The sequence below is a fragment of the Coccinella septempunctata genome, chromosome 7 (genome assembly GCF_907165205.1).
Source record: "Coccinella septempunctata chromosome 7, icCocSept1.1, whole genome shotgun sequence".
NCBI lineage: Eukaryota > Metazoa > Arthropoda > Insecta > Coleoptera > Coccinellidae > Coccinella > Coccinella septempunctata.
This window is the reverse complement of record NC_058195.1, coordinates 49914-69523: the sequence shown is the minus strand read 5'-3', so window position 1 is coordinate 69523 and position 19610 is coordinate 49914. Positions and strand designations below refer to the sequence as shown.

General features: G+C 33.5%; 3 protein-coding genes and 1 long non-coding RNA gene across 6 annotated transcripts; 1 reads left to right on the top strand and 3 right to left on the bottom strand.

Moving 5' to 3' along the window:
• Window positions 1-1731: 1731 nt before the first annotated feature.
• On the bottom strand, window positions 1732-19394 carry LOC123316728 (neuropeptide CCHamide-2 receptor-like). Of its 3 annotated transcripts, none has more exons than XM_044902941.1 (9): window positions 19354-19394; window positions 7598-7794; window positions 6294-6513; window positions 4523-4629; window positions 3930-4186; window positions 3713-3833; window positions 3463-3631; window positions 3069-3349; window positions 1732-2421 (listed from the first exon to the last, which is right to left on the bottom strand). In XM_044902941.1, the coding sequence occupies exons 2-8, from the start codon at window positions 7789-7791 to the stop codon at window positions 3161-3163; spliced, it is 1257 nt and encodes a 418-aa protein (XP_044758876.1). In that variant the 5' UTR covers window positions 7792-7794; window positions 19354-19394; the 3' UTR covers window positions 1732-2421; window positions 3069-3160. The 3 variants fall into 3 exon arrangements, with proteins under 3 accessions (XP_044758876.1, XP_044758875.1, XP_044758877.1); XM_044902940.1 differs by lacking the exon at window positions 19354-19394 and adding an exon at window positions 17415-17721; XM_044902942.1 differs by lacking the exon at window positions 19354-19394 and adding an exon at window positions 7905-7940.
• LOC123316735 lies at window positions 8178-9152 on the top strand. The gene is made up of 2 exons (XR_006538096.1): window positions 8178-8390; window positions 8475-9152. It is a non-coding gene; the product is annotated as an uncharacterized LOC123316735 (long non-coding RNA).
• On the bottom strand, window positions 9450-13223 carry LOC123316665. The gene is made up of 4 exons (XM_044902854.1): window positions 13166-13223; window positions 12829-13098; window positions 9519-11006; window positions 9450-9457 (listed from the first exon to the last, which is right to left on the bottom strand). The coding sequence occupies exons 1-4, from the start codon at window positions 13221-13223 to the stop codon at window positions 9450-9452; spliced, it is 1824 nt and encodes a 607-aa protein (XP_044758789.1).
• Window positions 14537-15976, bottom strand: LOC123316731 (trypsin-like). The gene has a single exon (XM_044902947.1). The coding sequence runs from the start codon at window positions 15717-15719 to the stop codon at window positions 14655-14657; it is 1065 nt and encodes a 354-aa protein (XP_044758882.1). The 5' UTR covers window positions 15720-15976; the 3' UTR covers window positions 14537-14654.
• Window positions 19395-19610: the final 216 nt, after the last annotated feature.

Below are 19610 nucleotides of genomic sequence, written 5' to 3'. Positions count from 1 at the left end.
GGAAATCAAAAAAATTTCTTCTCCGATTAAGGTGCATTCGATAGCTCTTTTTTCACATTGAAAAGAAGCAATCGTATCTTGCAATGAGTATTTGAGGAACTTTTTCAATCTCAAAGTTTGAAAATTATTAAAAAAAGTTTAATCAATAAATAAGACATACGTATCGAATCGAAAAAATCGATAATGACTAGAATATAATATAGTAATTTATGACTAGATAGTTTTTGATATCAGTTTAAGACCCAAGTTTGATCAGTTATAAAAGAAATCCATCTGTAGAAATTGATAAATCATTTCTCGATGTTTAAGTCAAGTCTCTTGGTCATTTTTCTTGAGTAATCTGTCGGTAAGAGCTTTAACAACAGAATGGTTTGAGGGTAGTCCTTGAGAAGATAAGAACCTCAATGTTTCCATGACGCATGCAGCATATCCTTCAGCTTCAGGATCTCTGAGATTTTCGGTTTTTTCGAGCTCATCCTGCAGCTGGCATACTTTTTGTAAGCAAATCTTCAGCATATCGTTTATATGTTCATCTTCGGAACTTCTATTACGCTGCAAAAATAAATATTAGATATATTGTAGGAATCACACCTTGTTTTGGTTTTTTAAAAGTCTTTCGATTCAATTGGAACGTTCATTATTGGTATTATTATTCTGCTGTGTGGTGCGACACATCAACCATTTGAGTTCTAACAAAAACATAACTGCAAATTTCATTGCATTCATGTCGAAATTTCTCATCTTCCAACTTTTGAATCGAAATGGAAAAAAAAAACAACTACATATTTGCATTTTTAGATGACCTGCATATTTTCGGAAATACGTTTTTGTTTGATTTTCTGATTTTTCAATCCTGAAAAAGAGGACCGGAGCATAGCTTTTCGAAGAAGGCAGTAGTCCGGTGCTCAAACCTTATGTCAACATTCATCAGAGGCTCAGAAAAACCGAAATTTTTCAGTTCGTTTTCTGTAATCTACATATTTAAAAACGAAAAAAATGAACAAACCATGGATTTCATGAAACTTTCGGAAATATAATTCTTTTTTACTTTTAATTTGTCAATTATGAAAAACCAAGAGCTTGGGGGGTCGGTGACGAATAAATATTCGATTTTCCTACAAAATTATACCGACCTATTTTCAATAGTTCCCAAAAATCTGGAATATACATAGATTTTTTATCATCGTTCGTTAAAATGAAAGAATAACCAGTGAAAGTCTCAGTAGCTTATTTGCTTGATGCCATAGTTTCATTATCGGAAATCATGAATTCAATAATATAATTTGGAATGTAATTATAACTCACCCTAATGGCCCTTCTATTACTCCTTTCGGTATTTCCACACAATTCACTGGATCTTTTTCTCCTTTTCATTTTTGAACAGCACTACATCAATCCCCAACCTATTTGAAAATGTAAATTAGGCCTCATCAACGTTGTTTCGAGAGAGCTACTGTTTTGTGCTTTCTCGTCTTTCTTCGTATGGGAGACAGAGGTGCAATGGACTAACTGGTCTGGTCTGGAGACACCACCAAACGACACTTCCTCTTCATCCAGGTAAGATACGAGAGGGATAAGAAAGAGAAAACTAGTTTTGTGTGCGATCAGGCTGTGCCATGTGCGTTTGATTGAATCGAGCCGAATGAAATTGGTATCACAGCGGCGTAGGTAGTGGGGTTGATTTATAGGGTTGAGGATGTGTTTTAATTCGGTGCAAAAATAATGTACTCGTCAGTCTAAAATTTTATTGTTACGTTCTCAGTAGAAGGAGATTGGCACATGAAGTGAAAAAATTATATACATACTTGTATAGTATATTGTACACATAGTTTTTTTTAATTGTTATAATGCCATTGAATGGATATAAATGATAAGTTTCAAGTTTTTTTTTTTATCTTAGGAACTACTCTATCCAATATCCCACCGGGTTCTGTTTGTGTCATTTATTTTTTTTTCTTCTGACAGTTCTGACGAAGTTTTCGGACATCAAAGGTAGTCATGGGAGAATTTGTTCACGGAAGATTAAACATTCAAAAGGACCTATTCGTTCTCGAAGTGACCAACCTATTGATATGTTTATTTCAAGTCCAATTATTATTTTATGAAAAGAAAATGTGAACCAATAATCTCTTTCGAAGTGGAATATCTTCGTAATCGTCATTATTGAGATATATAAATACCTATGTATAACGACTTTATTGTTCCGCTACTGATGTTTACGTTGATTTTGGAGTTACGGAGAACTAGGCCCTACCCAGTTCAGAAGTATGGAAGTTCCATGGCAGAGAACATCTGTCTGTAAAGACAGATGCGCTACGCCGTCTGTCTGAGCCCCCAGCTTGCTGGTGTACTTCATGGAGTCCAAGCAGGTGTTCCTCGGATTTCACATGTTACTACATATTCACGCGATTCAACAAATTGCTGAAATCAGAATTCAATTACCATATACCTAGTATCGAAAGTGTCAGTGAGACGGGAATATTCTTTGGAAATTTATAATAGATTTTCTTTGAATTTATGTGGAGAATAGTGCGACTTCATGAGGTTGTCTTTGTCATAATTTTCCGACATTTTCTTCGAAGAAATGATACATGCACGTAGATCGTTTCAAAGAACTTGTAGTGAGAATAATGTCTTTATTAACGATTCAAATTCATTCCACCAAACAGTCAAAAGGTCCTGAAATGAAATTTATATTATAATATTGCAGAGAGATTAGGCTAAGGCCATAATTCTGAACTTCTGATGACATTCTTGTTCTATCTTTATGCTTAATTAAGATAAATGCTGCAGGTTGGAAGGAATTCAGGATAATTTTCCTCTTGGTATCGAAAGAAATTTACGAGATGTATTAAATTAAAGTCTATTTTAATTGAATTGAAAATGAATTTCAATCAAAATTTATTGAAGGGAAATCTTGTTCAATTTTTTTAAAGTGGGAAAATCAACTTGTTTCATATTGGTGGAATGTCCAAATTTTTCGTTTTGCTTCTCTGAGTATCTTGGCGCAGATAAATAAATGTTTTTTTTTATTACCACCCTTTCCGGAGAAATGAATCGGCCCTTACCTTGTAGAGACATTCAGCTTCTCCTCTAGAGAATTCCTATCCTAACATGACGACACCTGAAAGTAGCGTAGCATTGGCTTATCCTTCATTCCTCAGTTAATGTAGACATTTTTTTTATGGGTCATATCGTTATGTAGGATTTGTAGTTCTTCCAGCTTTTCATCCGTCATTTTATCTTTCTGTGACTGGTTCTCAAACATAACGCTCGTGCAGTCGGTGCTTTCTCTTCTGATGAGAGGATTTCTTCGAATTATGCTATTCGAGTTGTCCAACATCGTTGCCTTGAAAGATATAACAAATAATGGATGATCTTCAACCCTTGATACGAAGTATTAAATATATTTCTGTTCACAACTTATATTATTATGAAGGATTTTTTATTGTAGTAACAAACCTGTGTTTGTCGTCTGAAAGTTGAACCCAAACTTGAATCATATGTCCCTCTAGTTTGAGGATTCCTCAATAATTTTGGATTCGAGCAGAATAGATATCGATTGAAGTGGGCACGGAAAACTCCACTAACGCAGTAAAGGGCCACAGGATTCACACAAGAATTGAGAAAACTACAAGAAATAGATACGAAAAAGAATAATATAATTAATGTAAGTGAAGACAAAAATATACAATGGAATAAAATCCCTCACCTCAGGCAGAAGCCTGTGATCCGGATAGCATGCCACCAATCGTTGTACTCATCTTCAGAGTTAGGATAGAGGTGGAACCACAGCATAAAGACATGGTTCGGAAGGAAACAAATGAAGAACACTAGTAAGAGAAAGAAAAAAAATTTTTTTTACTAGGCAACGAATTCATTTGATTCATTTATCATTCTTACTTGCATTTTTCAATGTAGGTACTCACGAAATATGAAAATCAGAACCATTCTTGCAACATTTCTTCGAGCTCGAGCTTGAACAGCTCCTTGAGCACCTTTATTTTCTCCTGGCATTTCTCTGGTAGATGCGTGGAGCTTGATTGCCATCAAGACGTAGAAGGAGGCGATTATTAGAAGTGGGAAAATGTAGTATATCAAAGATTTCATAACTACGTTATACTTCACGTAGGTCTTACTAGTTGTAGCATTTGGAAAAGGTGTACATATCGTAATAGTTCTGTTACTGAAAAAAGTATACTCATTTAGTATAATTTCGTCTTTTGGGAAACTATAAGGAGTGTATTATCATCAATAAGTTTATCCAGATGAAAAAAGTTGATCTGCACCAGAAGCTCTGTACGTTGAAATTTTAAGATTTAAAACATAATGTCGTGGGCTTGGACATTAGACAACAATAGCACCTAGAATTATTAGTTAAAATATAGAAAACAAAGAAATCAAAAGGTGAAAGACTGGGAGAAGATATCCTAATATTTGCGTTATTAGCTTTCAATATATGATTGTTGTTTTATAGAGATGTGTGGATTCACGCTATATTTCATTCTGATTCACTACCTACTTTCCAATATCTATATCTTCTAGTGTTGATTTGATACCATCAGGAATTGTCAGTCCTGCGGCTAAAATCCAGATTATCACAGCGCTCGTTACTGTCAATGGTTTGGTCTGAAAAACATGGAGATATTGATGTTTCACAGATAATGCTTCGGAACATTCACAAAAATATCCAACTCTGATTAGGGTAAATGTTTGAATGAACAAAAAGAATTTCAATTCATGACTACCTTATACAATCAACTTCACCCATAAAGAAGAATGACCCCTGATTCGACGATGCGTCACAATTTATATTCCATCGAATCGTTTCATTTTCATTAGCTCTGGAACTTAATGAAATAATGCCGACAAGTGACAGAGACAGCTGTGGTACTTCCTCCTCGTTTCAAGAGAATGAACATTCGGGGAAGTTTAACTCTTTCAAAATTTGCCGGCTGATGGATCGTTCAAATAATCCATTTATTTTATTGAAAAATGGAAATTTATGCTCTCGATTTATGATCAAGAATGTTGAACAGATTTTTAGCTCGAAAACAACCAGAATAACAGATATTTTTTCGTTTACGTTTTACACCCGGCGACGGTTCAAGTAATAAAAGTGGACCATAACAGGCTTTTTTAGTTCGACGATATACAGTCCCTGGCCATATTATTAGACGCATTGATTCGATGCAAAATCTCAATATTGAATTATTAAATTGAATGTTTATGTTACATATACTTCATCTGTGAATGGTTTTCACATATAATATATCATATTCAATAAAAAGTATTGATTTATTGATGATTAAACATGAAATTCTAATATTTTGCTGAGCCACCCTGTGTAGCTATGAGAGCTTCATACTATCAATGCAGAATTGTTCGGTTTGCTGCATTCGAAGATAATGATTTCATATGTGGATTATCGAAATAACGTCCAACCTGCAGAATGCAAGACGTCCACTGGAAAACATAGTACTGATTCATACTTAAGTACTAATACTACAACATCAAAAATAAATGCCAAATAGAACAATTTAATGAGAGTCGTAGATAAAACTGACATTCTGTGGAAATGAAATTCAAATATTCTGCTTTTTCCTCCGGCAATACCAGTAAATATAAAAAAAATCCTCAGTGCGTCTAATAAACTGGCCAGGGACTGTAAAACATAAATATAAATGCTCGCGCGCCATGAAAGTCTCTGAAGGACGATGCATAAATTCATGACTCCTAAATTGTTCAGACTAATTGAATTTGATATCAGTCAACTGAATATATGGAAGGTAGTGTAGTGTTATTACTATAAATCTAGGGAGTACATTTCGTTGGAAAATAATTTCCATGATGGATATATATTTCAAATTAGGTGAGCAATCGACAAAAATCAATATCTTTATTTCTGATTCACTGATTCTCCCACAAGTTCATTCGTCCATTTGATTCAATGAGTAATATAATGAGCACCTTCGCCATTTTGTAACATTCATTTCATATTTTCATTGAGTTTTGAAATTAATATTTTCCTCAGAAAGAGAGAACCGTTGATTTTTTTAGATTAAGATCAAATGTGTAATATTATTGGATTATACAATAAAATAAAGGCACATCTTAGTTTTTGATAACACGATACATTATCTGCTTGGAATTATGTATTTCAGAGTGATCGAATTCCAAGCATCTTTCTGAGGACATGTAATCGCTCAGGTCCCCAGCATAATATTTGTGCCATTGAATTGAAAGTATACTTATTTCCTTATTGAAAATATTAAAATTCGGGACATACTAACCTGTAGACGCCTGAGAGGATTTACAACGGCACAATATCTCTCGACAGACAAAGCTGTGAGAGTGAATACCGATACACCTATGGAAATATTCTTAGAAATCTCGGATACTCTGCATAAAAAGACACCCCATGGCCAAGATTCGACAGTGTACAAAGTTGATGTAAAAGGAACACATGTCAGTATCACCAGAAGATCCGCCAGAGCGAGTGAAAAGATGTATCTGAAAAGCAGTATTGATTATTATTAGCAACCCCTAAAAATGCTACCTTTGTTTTCAGTCGAATTATAAAAATGAAAAGTGAAATATATTCAGCAACTACTGAGAATTCAAGAACATCTATTCGCGTTTAAGCTTGCCAATACTATACCCAAAAAAACCCCATTTCAACATACTTATCATAATAGAACGATTCAGACCATCTGACTAACGACACTCGCAGAAATCGAAATCTATTGTCAATTCGATTTGTGCGAAGACGATGCTCGATACAAATAGAATTACATCGACACGGTTCCTCTGGGTAGGAAAAGCGTCATTTCCCAAAAATTTGGAGTTGTCACAGTCTATTCTTCTTTTCTTCCTCGCTTTTAGTACATATTCTTGAGACATACATAAGATCAGAAGGGTTTTTAAAAATATTTTTTAATATTTATTTCTAAATAACTACCCACGTATATGTTTGATGAGACATAAGCACATGAACACAATTTATATTCAATACTACTACATAATGATGATGAAATGTTGCTTCTTAATTTTTCATCAGGTAATCCAATTCAATTGAATCAAACTTTAGGTAGGTACCTCATACCTCCATTTTGTCATCATGAAATTCAATTATGTCTTCAGTGTGAGGTTTAATCGGTTCCAATTAAACTCGGTGATAATAATCTAGATGAACACGAAAGTGTATGCTCAGCATACTATATTGAATTTAATATGTTCAAGATCGCCTAGGATTTATAGTCAATTAAATGTTGCAGAATTTTACTAACCTTGCGAATAGATATTAGACTATTATTTCTCAGGATAATGAATCGTTCTATCTTAATATTACTAACCTAAAAACTCAAGTTTCAACATAATCAGATTATGTTAATTGTAGCATTCTGATGAGTAAATGATTAGTAAAAAACATTTGTTTCTTTGCAAAATTAAGAAGGTATAGTTTTTAGTTGTATACATAAAAAATTCTGTTGTATGCCAGTCTGTTATAAATAACACCACAATAATATTCCTTACATCAACTGAACCATGAAATTGCCGGTGTAGATAAAATACTTTATCTTTATTAGAAACTTACGTATTAGGCACATTTCTCATGGCTCTATGTTTCATGAAAATAACGACAAGAGTTCCATTTCCCAAAGTTCCTAGCACAAAAATGATGAAGAAAAGAACAGGAACTATGTAAGTTTCCGGTCTTTGGTTATAGGGGGTGTAATCGTTGTCAATATCGGAATCGTATTCTGGTGGTGGCAGGGTAGTCAAATACATTTTCTGAAAGACAAAGAAGGTTGAGATTGAATTTCTATAGAGAAAAATTTGAGAGTGACCGAATGGAATATTTCATTTGTAAAATGAAGCGAAAAAAAATACATATAAGTTACATATTCATTGTATCGGTTCTTAGAAAAACAGAGAGAAATTTGTCATCATGGACGCGTTCAAATCAGATAGGTATCTATCAAGGAAAATCTATAGAGACATCATCCTTCATATTCATCTCAATTCATATTGAATTATTTCCCATTTTTTCAAATATTGTCACAGTTTAATATCCTGAATATAGTTTATTCTTGAATTTGAATCAAATACTGATTATTTGATGAGATGAGTAATTAATAGTTTGCTTATTTCACCAAAGATTAGAAAAAAAAACTTCCGTGGGATTAGAAAAACGAAACAATCGCTGCGGGAACAAGCATTTAGCAATCCAAAATATTCTGATAAGAGAGTTTGTAAATTGAGGATTGTTCAATAAGCAACCTTCTCTCATTTTTGGTATTAAAAGCAGTCGAATAGAACGTTCATAGATATTGTTCGAAATGAATTCGAAAAAATATTTTATTCTCATACTTGCATTAATTTCATTCGTAAGTATAACTAGGTGCTTATATCAAAATGCCTACGAGAAACCACGAATTATAAAATACATTCCTGTTTTGTACCCATTTTAGTTTCATACCAAAATTGCGAGATGTCAAAAGGAAAAGGGAAAGCGCCCCATATATTTAGTGTATCCAGAAACGACCTGGGACTTCGCAGCCAGGGATTGGAATAAACATCATAAGGAGGCTCATACATTAACTTGGCCCAAATTGTATAATCTCTTCATTGATGGCTTTGTACCAAAAAGAGTACCAAGAAACTCGAATTATTATGAAATCAGTAGTAGAGTACTTAGTCGAATAGAAAAATAAAATACCTACAACAGTAAGTACCTACATAATTACTTAGCTGGTACTAAAACAACATCAAGCAGTTGGTTTGTAATGTAATCATAATGATCACCGGACAGGATGAAAATTCTACTCAATGGAATCAATTTATTACTGTCTTACATTTATTTTCCAAATAATAATCATAAGATTCATTTCCATCAATTGTAAAAGAAATAACAATAATTTTTTTTTTAATGCAGTGCAGTAATAATTTGCCTTTTTCTACTTTTAGAGTTATAAATGCAAAATTTTCTTAAGCAAATTTAATAATTTTTAGCTTTTGAAATAAATTATCTATATGTAACTTAAACTAGCCAAACACTTGAGGTATAAAATAGTGATAATTTGATTCTACATTTCTGTTCAATATGGATAAATGTATTATGTATAACGACTTTTAATAATTTGATCATTTGTATTACCTAGGCATGATAATTGATTGTACAAGTATATCACGAAATATATCTATTAAAAAGAATTGTGAATATTGAGAAAGAATTGAAAAGTAGGTACTGGACTACTGGGTTTCATTGTTAGCATAACTCTTATGATTTAATTATTATATTTAGTATATTCATGAAGTTTTGCATGAAGGAATCGTTCTGTGAAAATTATGCAGTTAAAAACTGTGTGCAGTTTTATGTTTGACTGAACAAAAAGAAACTTTTGGGTTAAATATTTTGAGGAATATTAACTTCTCACAGAAAAACGTTAATACACTGAAGGAAATACCCAATATTAGTGCATAGAAAGATGTGACAACGTGAGAAATACTCAAACGTTGGGTTTGCAAATTCGCCACTTGACCAAAAGGTAATTTGTTGTACCTTGATATAATCAGTTTCTTTATTCCGTGTTGGTCCAACAGCATGAAGTATCGGTTCAGATTTTCCGTGATCGGATGCCCTTTTATCAGAGTCGATCCGAACGGTGATGAAATGATGGGCTGTTCTACCTTACGAAATAAACTTTTACCTTGATCGTCGATATAATTCGACTGGAGGTAGTTCAAAGCTTCCGCATTATCTACAAAAGTCACATCCCTTTCTGTAGCTACTCGCGTATAAACAGTGTCACCGAAATCACAATGAATATAATGAGAATTGAAATAATTTTGCTTGCGTTCCGTTTCTAAAAAAGGGCCTTGTACGGCTGTTAACATTGGTGAACAGATAGTCAGGTTGTGATCCATGATATCTTCGACCGAATTGATAATTTTTTCATAATTGAAACCTACCAGAAGATATAAGAATCTACTTTTGTATATGGCTGTCATAATACAAGTGAAAAAATAAATGAGGATGGAAAGAATGCTCTCCGAATGAGAAAACGAATTCAAATCAGCTGATTGTTCAAGGGACATCTTAATAATTGTTGCTGCATCTGTCAAAAGTCTATATGGACTAGGCATCCTCGAAGACATTGAGCTTATAATGAAACATGTTAGAACAAGAGTTACGAAAGTAATGATCCAAACGATCCATACTTGTTTAGAAAATACTGTAAACAGATATTTCCATCTTGGCATCTCTTCAGGGACCGGAACGACCCAAAACAGAATAGTGTAGTCGTGTGGATACAGATTATCGAGTTTCAAATCTGTGTAGTCACCCAGAGATATTTCGTACTTTTTCTCCAGAATCATATTTCGATCGTATTCTTCGAAATCACTTCCGTTATATTTCAATTCATTATACTCCACTGTAAGATTAAGATGCGTTACACTTTCTTCCAAAATATCTATCAAAGAACCCCTTTCTTCACATTCCGAACAGATAATGAATGGAACGAAACCAATGTACATCAGGCTGATGGTGGAGTTATTCCAAATTTTCGGAATTTTTTGTTGGAAGAGTGTCTGAAAAAATACCTCTTTAGTACATTCTGTAGAGCTTGAAATTTTCCACCAATCTTTCGAGGGGTTATGCAGCATTCTCTCATCATATGGAAAAATCGTAAAAATTATTTCCGTACTTTTCTCGATGAATATTACGTTCAATATGAAATTACATATTAAAATTTCGGGAATAGTGTAATTCAGCTCTGATCCTACCAATATGAATTTCGCCCTTGGATTGAAAAATCTGTGTCGGTAGGTTGAAATTATGAAATCTGATAGGTTGTATTCATCCAGATCAAACAGATACATGTCTGGCATATTTATCCCCTCTAGTTCTAAATACTCGTTCATATTGATTTGATATGTTGGAGATGTAATTTGGAATTCATTATTGACCGAATAAATGATGAAATCTCGCCTTGTTATTGCTGAAAAAATTATTTTATTCAGACAGAGCAAAAACTGAGTCGAATGAAAAACACTGATCAACGGATTCATTCTCGAAGAGACTTTCTTTGTTAGGAATCAAATCATTTCAAGGACTACTGCACTGAACATCGATTTTATTAGATTGATGAAATGAGCCTACTTTAATCAAACATTTTTGTAATCACTTATGATGGACATAAAAATGATGCCTGCAGCAGGAACTAATTTATTCAAGCTGGCAGGAAAAAAATTATTTTCCCTTATTGCGAATAAGAGGGTATGAGAATTTATCATATTATAACTGCTACTTTAATGTTTCCGAGGAATATGATTGATAAAATTGAAAGAACTGAAAATTATACGTTTGGACTCGTGGAAGGAGACAAAAAATCAATCTTTTTTCCTCTTTTTCAGAACAACCAGTCCTAGCAGAAAGAAAAATGTTATAATTCAGTACAAATTGTCGAAATTGATTCAATTCGAAGGAAAATCAACTGATACCCCTTTTTTGTATGTCTTTATCAATATCCGTATAGTGATAGACGATCTGTATTTCTCCAATACTCCATTTGTATATCTCTCAAATCAATACTTCCATATAGTACATAAATCTATTATGAATTTAAATATGTTTGTAAAAGTGATATAATTCTACTACGCAAAATTGAGTTAAAAACAGTGTGAAAATTATTTGACTTCAATCGTGCCAATGGAATTGTTTATTTGGGCGTACCACTCCAATTTCAACCTAATTTGCTTCAGTGTACATAAATATACAGGCTAGTTGACTACTAATAATTTGAGGTGAGGAGCACTCGATTAAATGACATCAAAAGAAAAATTTTTCAATGTATCGAAGAGTAAGTGTTATGTACTCTATAACTTTTTTGGTATATCAAACGTATGATTTTTTTTTTGTTCATGCCTGAATTGTTTGCTTTCTTTTCTTTGAGAGGTTGATTTATCAGAATTATTTGAAGATAAACTATAGATTGTTTTTTTCAAAAAAGAACACTACTATGCCCAAAATTACTCCTAAACCCCATATAAACAATGGAGCATTGATATATTCTATAGTTAAGCTTTTTGTTTGAAGATTTTCCATCTGTTTAACATTTCTCTTCTCATACTCAGATATTATGTGTTTTTTGATGCCGTGTTGATCCAAGTACAAGAGAAACTGACTCAGTCGTCTTGTTAGGGGATGCCCTTTTATTAAAATTGAACCAAACTGTTGTTTCATATAGGGAGGCTCCAGTCTTTTGAACAAGCTTCTTCCCATTTCATTCAAATAAAATTGTTGCCAATAGTTCAATTGAGGGGTTGTGACGAGAAAAGTCATATTTCTTCCAGCAATCAGTTGGTCTAAACAATTAGTTGAATAATCACATTGCAGGCGATATTTTTCATAATACCTTTTCATAATTTCTGACTGTGAAAAGTAATCTTTTGTTATTTCGTCTCGGGGTGTACCGATCGTTAACTTTTCATCAACTATATCCTCGAGCGTATTTATGCCTTTTTCGAAATTAATTCCCACCAGGAAATAAGGAAATCTGCCAGTGTAAATGAATGCCATAATAGTTGTGAAAAAACTGATCGAGACAAAGAGAAAACCTTCTGACAAATTCTTCGGGAACATGTTATAAGGTTGTCCTATCGATGGCTTGAAAATGAGAGCAGCTGTATTAAAAAATGATTCGATTTTGATTGTATTCGAAACTACGTCGGCAAGAATTCCTACAACGTATAAACTGAAACAAGTTATCGTCCAAACCAACCATACTTGTGTAGAAAACAGCGTTAAAATGTATTTCCAACGAGGCATTTCTTCAGGAACTGGCACAACTAAAGCCCAAAAATATTCTATATGTGGATACGTATAGTCCAGTTCTAAATATGGAGGTTCCCCAAGGATTATGTCGAATTGTTTTTTCTGAAGACTTTTCAAGTTTTCATTGTCCCAGTCTTCATCGAACACTTCCTTCAAAGTCAAGTTTTCTGTGAGGTTGAAATGGGAGAAGGCCAAATGATGAAGATCCGAATCATATCCTTCTTTTTCGCATTCGCTGCATATCCAATAAGGTGGTGCTGTAGTGTGCATTACGGAAATTGTTGAATTCGTCCAAATTTTTGGAATTTTTTCTTGAAATAATACCATGGATGGACGGTGATCCTTTGAGGTTAGACTGCTGCAGTTTCCTATTTTGAACCATCTTGTATCGATTCGTTGTAACATTCTTTCACGGAATGGATAGAAAGTGAACAAATTTTCGGATATTTTATTCAGAAACACCACATTCAGAACAAACTGTGAGGCCAATGTTTCTGGAGCATATTCTGGTATTTCAGTTCCAACTATTAAAAATTTTGCTCGTGGATTGAAGAAGGGGCGATTATGAAATTTTTCCAGGAAATTATTCAATTGAATATCGTCCAGATCTAACAAATATAAATCGGCCACTGTACCAGCGAGAAGATTCATTTCAGATTCCACATTTATAACGAATATTGGCAGTTCAAGTTCAAAATTGTTATTTACCGAATGGATCGAGGAGTCGTTTCTAGATATACTGGAAAGTATCAAAGTATTCAAACATATTTTCAAAGAACTTGAATCCAACGTTGTGCTCACTATAGGTATCATTCTCAATGAATCCTTTCAAAATAGTCACTGCTTTCGGAAGACCAAAATTGTAGCCATAATTCGATTCGATATGCTCGAAATTTAATGTTCTGTGTTGAGGGCCTTCCTTCATTAATCAATCACGTACCAATTGGTACAAAATATGTAACCTACATTTTGGAGAAATCGAAATAATTCGGTCCAATTTTCACTTATGAAAATCATACATGGAAGACGAATTACTACGTTACGATATAATAATGTATGCCGATAATGGTTTCTTTGCAGAGTCTTGATTACATCAAAATTTATGATGAAAACACAATTTTATTATAATTTTATTTCATTCATTTCGCAAATTATATTCAATAAGTGATACATTAATTTTGGTCTACGCTTTAGATTTTCCAACTACGTATGAAAATGACATGAGTGTGATATATTTGGTATTTCATTTTATTTTCATCTTATGAAATACATTCGCCCGAAATAAACGAAATAAATATGAGAAAGGAGAGATGTGACACACTATTTGAACAATGCTCAACCGAATGGACCCTCCATAAACCAACGTTTCCATAAAATATAATTACAGCAGCCAAATTGCTTGGAAAATTTTTCGAGTGCCTTGCCAATCAAGAAGCGGCAGTTTCAACAACACTCAGATGAAAACGATCTACCCTCTTCACGAACGAAGAGAAAGAAATAAATAATATGAAGGCTTACGTACTCCTCGAATGTTCGGTTTCCACCTTATACCTACTACCTACCTACAAGTAGAGATAATATTTTTTCGCGAACAGACACTTATAATTTTATTTTTACGGAAGTGTATTTTCATTCCAAACAAAAGCCATAGAAAAGTTCTTACTCAGAATAAGTAATAATTGTAGGAGAAAAATTTTTCAAATCCGTTGTACGAGTGCAGGTCAGAAAAAAAAGACAGAGACCATTAAGTTCATTTCCTTTTATTGATTAACTTATATCCGATTACTTACAAGAGGAATATATCTCAATTAAGCTAGTGAAAATTCTGGAAAAACTCATCAAGATAACAAAAAGTACTTTGCATGCATATGAAAAAAATTTTGATTATAATAATCGTTATGAGACAGAAATCAACCCTACAACATGATGATGCATCAACGTAATTATCCATAGTTTCCTTAATGAAATCCAAGTATCTATCGACTCTGGTGTAAAATCCGGGTGATTGGGGTGCGGCACATCCACGTCCCCACGACACGATACCATATTGGACGCCCTTGCAGAACAAAGGTCCACCAGAATCTCCTTGGCAAGCATCTTTACCCCCTGGCTCATATAAAGTGCATATAACATTTGGATTATTAGCTGCCCAGGAGTATTTTGCACATTGTTTGTTGGTGATGAATGGGACATCAACACACATCAGGTGAGGGGAACTCTTATAAGGTGGGGGTTCAGTTGTATAAGCTTTTTGAGACCCCCAACCAGCAACAATGAAGGATTTGGAAGGACATTGCATCGACAAGTCTGAAGGTAAAGGTTTTTCTGGTATTTCAATGAAACCGATAGCACTAAGGTGCACAGAAACTTTGTATTCTAAAACAATTAGGGCAATATCATCTGTTATGGCTTTGCTATCGTAGTCTTTATGTATGAATATTTTTTTTGCCATAATCGCCTGAGATCTTATTCTTCGAAGTGTCGATAATCCAACTATAGCGGTCACCCTCCATGGAGATTTGTATGATTTTTCGAAACAGTGTGCGGCCGAAAGAATCCATCTGGATGATATTAAGGCTCCTCCACAGTAATGGCTTAATCGTTTCGTTGTTCTTAATGAAACCATCCATGGATATTGTTCAATGGAACACTCTTTGCCTCCTACAATTCTATTGGATGTGTATTCGAGTTTCCTAGAATCTTTCGTCCGACTCTCATTTCTCAATCTGTTTTCTACATCAGGATTTGAGTTCCTTTCTTCCTTCACCCCATTTGAATAACTCTCCATATGACTGATATTTAATACTTCAATTTCATGTTGCAAAGATTCACCTTGCTGGATAACAGATAAAATCAGCACTATAGCACAACACAGCATTTCTATATTTACTTTCACTACTATCAATTATGAAACCACCAGTTTTAATTCATGTAGAGCTTCTGTCATGCATTTAAATTACACTCTATGTCAGTCTATGCTTTTGTCTGTTCGTGATGGATCAAATCTATGCACATTTGTAGTATGTTCTGGTGACAAATCATAGAATAGCTCAGTCATAGTTGAGAAAAACTCATCTAACAAACTGATGGTCGGTTTATTATTTTCAAATATCACCTTTTGAACCTATCATACAGTTTTTCGCTACCCTCATACTAGGGCAACAAGTTTCATTACTAAAGCGAGTTTAAAACCTGCATCCTGAAATTTATACCATTCGCGGGGTGACGGAATTTTTCCTCACAACACAATCAGGAGATAGCTTTGTGATTTCATGTCTAGTGACTGCTTTCAAGGACAAATATATTCGCTTTTTCTTTTTCTTCCAAATGCTTAGTTGACTGTTAGTTATTATCCCGAAAATTTTCGGTAAACAATCTGAGAAGCACTTTTCCATTATCAATGTGTCACTCAAAAAAAGATAATCTATTAATTTATTAATGGAATACTTTTAATAACTATAGATGGTTATGCTAACATAGTAGATATGAGGTGAACGGGCACGGTTTCGAAATGAATATCATCGATTAAAAGATGTACCCTAGGTATTCATATGTAGGTAAAATAAAATGAACGATAAGAATGTCTGAATTTTCCGAAAATATATAAAATACTTATGTGCTAATTTTTACATGATAAAGCAGGTCCTTTAGTTCGCATGACGAAAAATAGCCTAATAAGTGCAATCATTCAAAAAACTCCTCTTTAGTGTCAATGATAATTCTAAATTTTCTTCATATCTGATTATTTTCGTTTCCAAACGATTGAATGAGGGAAAAAAGATAATCTTTGTTCTCTGTGTATGTAAGATAACCTGATAATTTGGCAACTCATCAAATTGCCAATAGTGCCAAGACGACATAAATATCATCAGATCACTAAGATTTCAAAATTTCTCGACATGCGAAAGGTACTAACCTACTTAAGTATAGTTATTCTGTAAGTTGGGTATCATGTTGAGTTTCGAACATTTAACATATCTGGTTGTTCTGTAAAAGTTATGCATAAACGTGTATGAATTTAACATACAGCGTATCATATGTACCTATTGAACATGCCTTAATTATTAACATACAGCGTCCCCAAAAAAATTACATTAGTAGAAATAAGGGCAAATAAAACATATCAAAGAATTTCGACTATCTAGTTACAATTATTTGATGGTAAAATTTCGATCCTGATCTTTTATTTAATGATATTTTGAAATTTACAAGATCTGAGTATACGCTCAACTGCTTTTCTCAGTTTTCTGGCATAATATATCTACCTACATTGTAAATATTTATCTCGAACTTTCCAGCCAAAATACCTATGTAGTCATATTATAATGTTTTCGTGTAAATAATGCTGATGTAAAGAGGTATATTATATTTCTAAAAAAGTACCTTGTAATCAAAATAGTCTTCCTTGATTCCACTATTTGAGATTCAGTTTCAACCGTCAACGAAAATTCAATTTAATTCCTGGTCTTGAAAATTTCTTAATTTTATTATGGTATAAGATGGAATTGCCATATTGAACAAACAATATTATAGATTTGATTATAAGGTACTGAAATATAGAATTCAAACTTACTCAATTATTTCAAATATTATTTTCGCTCCAACCAAATAGAACAGTTTTTCATGTAATTTTCGTCAACATACATACAAGATTCAGATCATCTTGAATCACTTGTTATTTTACGAAAAATCGTGGAGTAATTTTGAAAATTCGGGAGTTCTCAAGTCTAACGGATTTTTGTCAGTTATTATCACCCAAGAGGACGCGCGAATACTGAGTTAGCTCAGTTAGCTGCTTCCTGCTCTGTTTCATTCCTGTAGAATATTCGGGAGATGATGCGCGCATCCTTAAGCCTTGCATAGTGCAGATTCAACCCTTGTATTCCTTGAGATAACTTCATGCAATACATGAATACTTCAAATTATATTTTTTTCTCTCATATTAGTTAAGCGAATTAAGGAATTAATTATATCTAGGCTTGCAATTCGAAGTAATCCTATTGGATAAAAAATGTTTTAATTCTTTAGGAATATATTTCATGCAAATATCCAGTTATTGAAATTACGCAAGACAATAGCCTATTTTCAAATCATCCCAACCCCGTGATAATTTTCATGGATTTGATCCCAAAAACAATATCTCTTTCGTATTATCCCTAAATCGTGAAACGAAAAGAAGTTAATAACGAATATTTCGCAGTTTGCCAATAACTAATAGTGGTCCAAGGCTAAGGAAAACAATTATCGAAGTAGATTTGTAGTTTATGGCATTTCCAATATTATTCCCATTTGAAAATTCACAAAAGCACCTGATCGAAGTGGCCGATACTTGATGAAAATCTATAATTGAACTGAAGAAATTGAATGACCTACATGATTTCCACTGTTTTTTTTTACCACCACGGCAATGATGGTAATACAGTCATCCTAGTTCCCCTTTTGTTATTAGAAAATACTTTACTAGATGGCGGGTGACGTTAGAAGTGAGTAAAGAATTATTTGATCCTGCGGAAGCAAAATTTCGAAACTTATTTTGGAATTTATAGTTAAAAAGACACGTTCTTTGAAATCTGGGTTTATTCGATCTGCTTTAACGAATTCAGAGAGAATTTATTGGACTATTGGACGAAAAAGTCAATCACGTTCTGTTTAACTTGTCTCGTTTCAGCCAATATTTATTTACGTGACGTCTCATTTCAGTTTATTATTTCCAATAACGACATACCCAATCAAAATACAAAGAAACGAATAAAAATTTTGGACCTTCCACTTTGCTTGACCAGGAAAAAAATACATGTATAAAATTATTGGGATGAATTCCCAAATCTTCTTTTATCTAAGCCAGAATTCACATTTAGGCAATCGTAAATTATCCTTCGTACACTATATTATTGACATCCATAACTCAAAACTAATTTAGTGCTTCACATTTCATTCATCCTGAAATAACTCTACCAGATCCTATAAATGCTTAGAAACACAATTTATCTCTTCCAACCGAGTAGTCTTATATGTTTCCAATTAACGCAAGAACTTGAAATGATCAGTTATGGCAGAACAAGTATTGCAATAACTTTAATCTGGTCCCAGTTCAATTCGTCAATCTTAATTGAACGTGGTGTATTTTCGTGTCCTGAAGGACAAGCAATGTCCAATTCATTCGTTCTACTCGGCGTTTTTCGATATCGACATCGATTATATCTTATCATCTATTCGAAATTATCGTTTCATATGCGAATGCAATCAGATCAGATCAGCTCGATTTCCGATCCAGGAAGGGAGGCTGATTTGGTTGCACCCGCGATAGCATCTTACAGTCTTGACTATGTAAATTCATGTCGAATTAAAATTTTCTAAACTAAAACGTTCTGAAATGTAATTCATTAGAGTTGTACCATGGAGGGCTGAGCGTAGAAAGAACACAGCATGGTTGTAACTACAGTATATTTTTTCGAAAATTTCTTTTAAATATCACACATATCTCTGCTAATATTTCCTACTGATGTACCCACCTACCACCAGGCATAGCCGTCCAAAGAGATTCTATACAAATCTATAGGGAGTACTTCAGGTAGCTGATTTGCACTAGGCAAGTAGATATAGATATAGATCTATATTATTATCTTCTTGACACCAGACATATCGTGCTGTAACAATGTATTGGCTTAGCACGCGTGTATGTTCGGAAATGATTAATAATATTCTTCGTTAGCCTCCTTCCAACTCCTTATGGCAATTGGCAATTCAGTGTTAACAGTGACGAATCCAT

Bases quoted from the DNA above. Each gene is read 5' to 3' on its own strand.
- LOC123316728 (XM_044902941.1), bottom strand. From the start codon at position 7,791: ATGTATTTGACTACCCTGCCACCACCAGAATACGATTCCGATATTGAC. The intron at 6,514-7,597 runs GTAAGTTTCTAA...ACTGCTTTTCAG, and splicing joins ATGAGAAATGTGCCTAATAC to ATACATCTTTTCACTCGCTC. The intron at 3,834-3,929 runs GTGAGTACCTAC...TTCTCTTACTAG, and splicing joins GGTTCTGATTTTCATATTTC to TGTTCTTCATTTGTTTCCTT.
- LOC123316665 (XM_044902854.1), bottom strand. From the start codon at position 13,223: ATGGTTCAAAATAGGAAACTGCAGCAGTCTAACCTCAAAGGATCACCG. The intron at 13,099-13,165 runs GTATTATTTCAA...TGCACACTACAG, and splicing joins AGGATCACCGTCCATCCATG to CACCACCTTATTGGATATGC. The intron at 11,007-12,828 runs GTTGGAAATACA...TAATTTTTTCAG, and splicing joins AGTTCCTGAAGAAATGCCTC to CAATAACAAGGCGAGATTTC.
- LOC123316731 (XM_044902947.1), bottom strand. From the start codon at position 15,719: ATGCTGTGTTGTGCTATAGTGCTGATTTTATCTGTTATCCAGCAAGGT.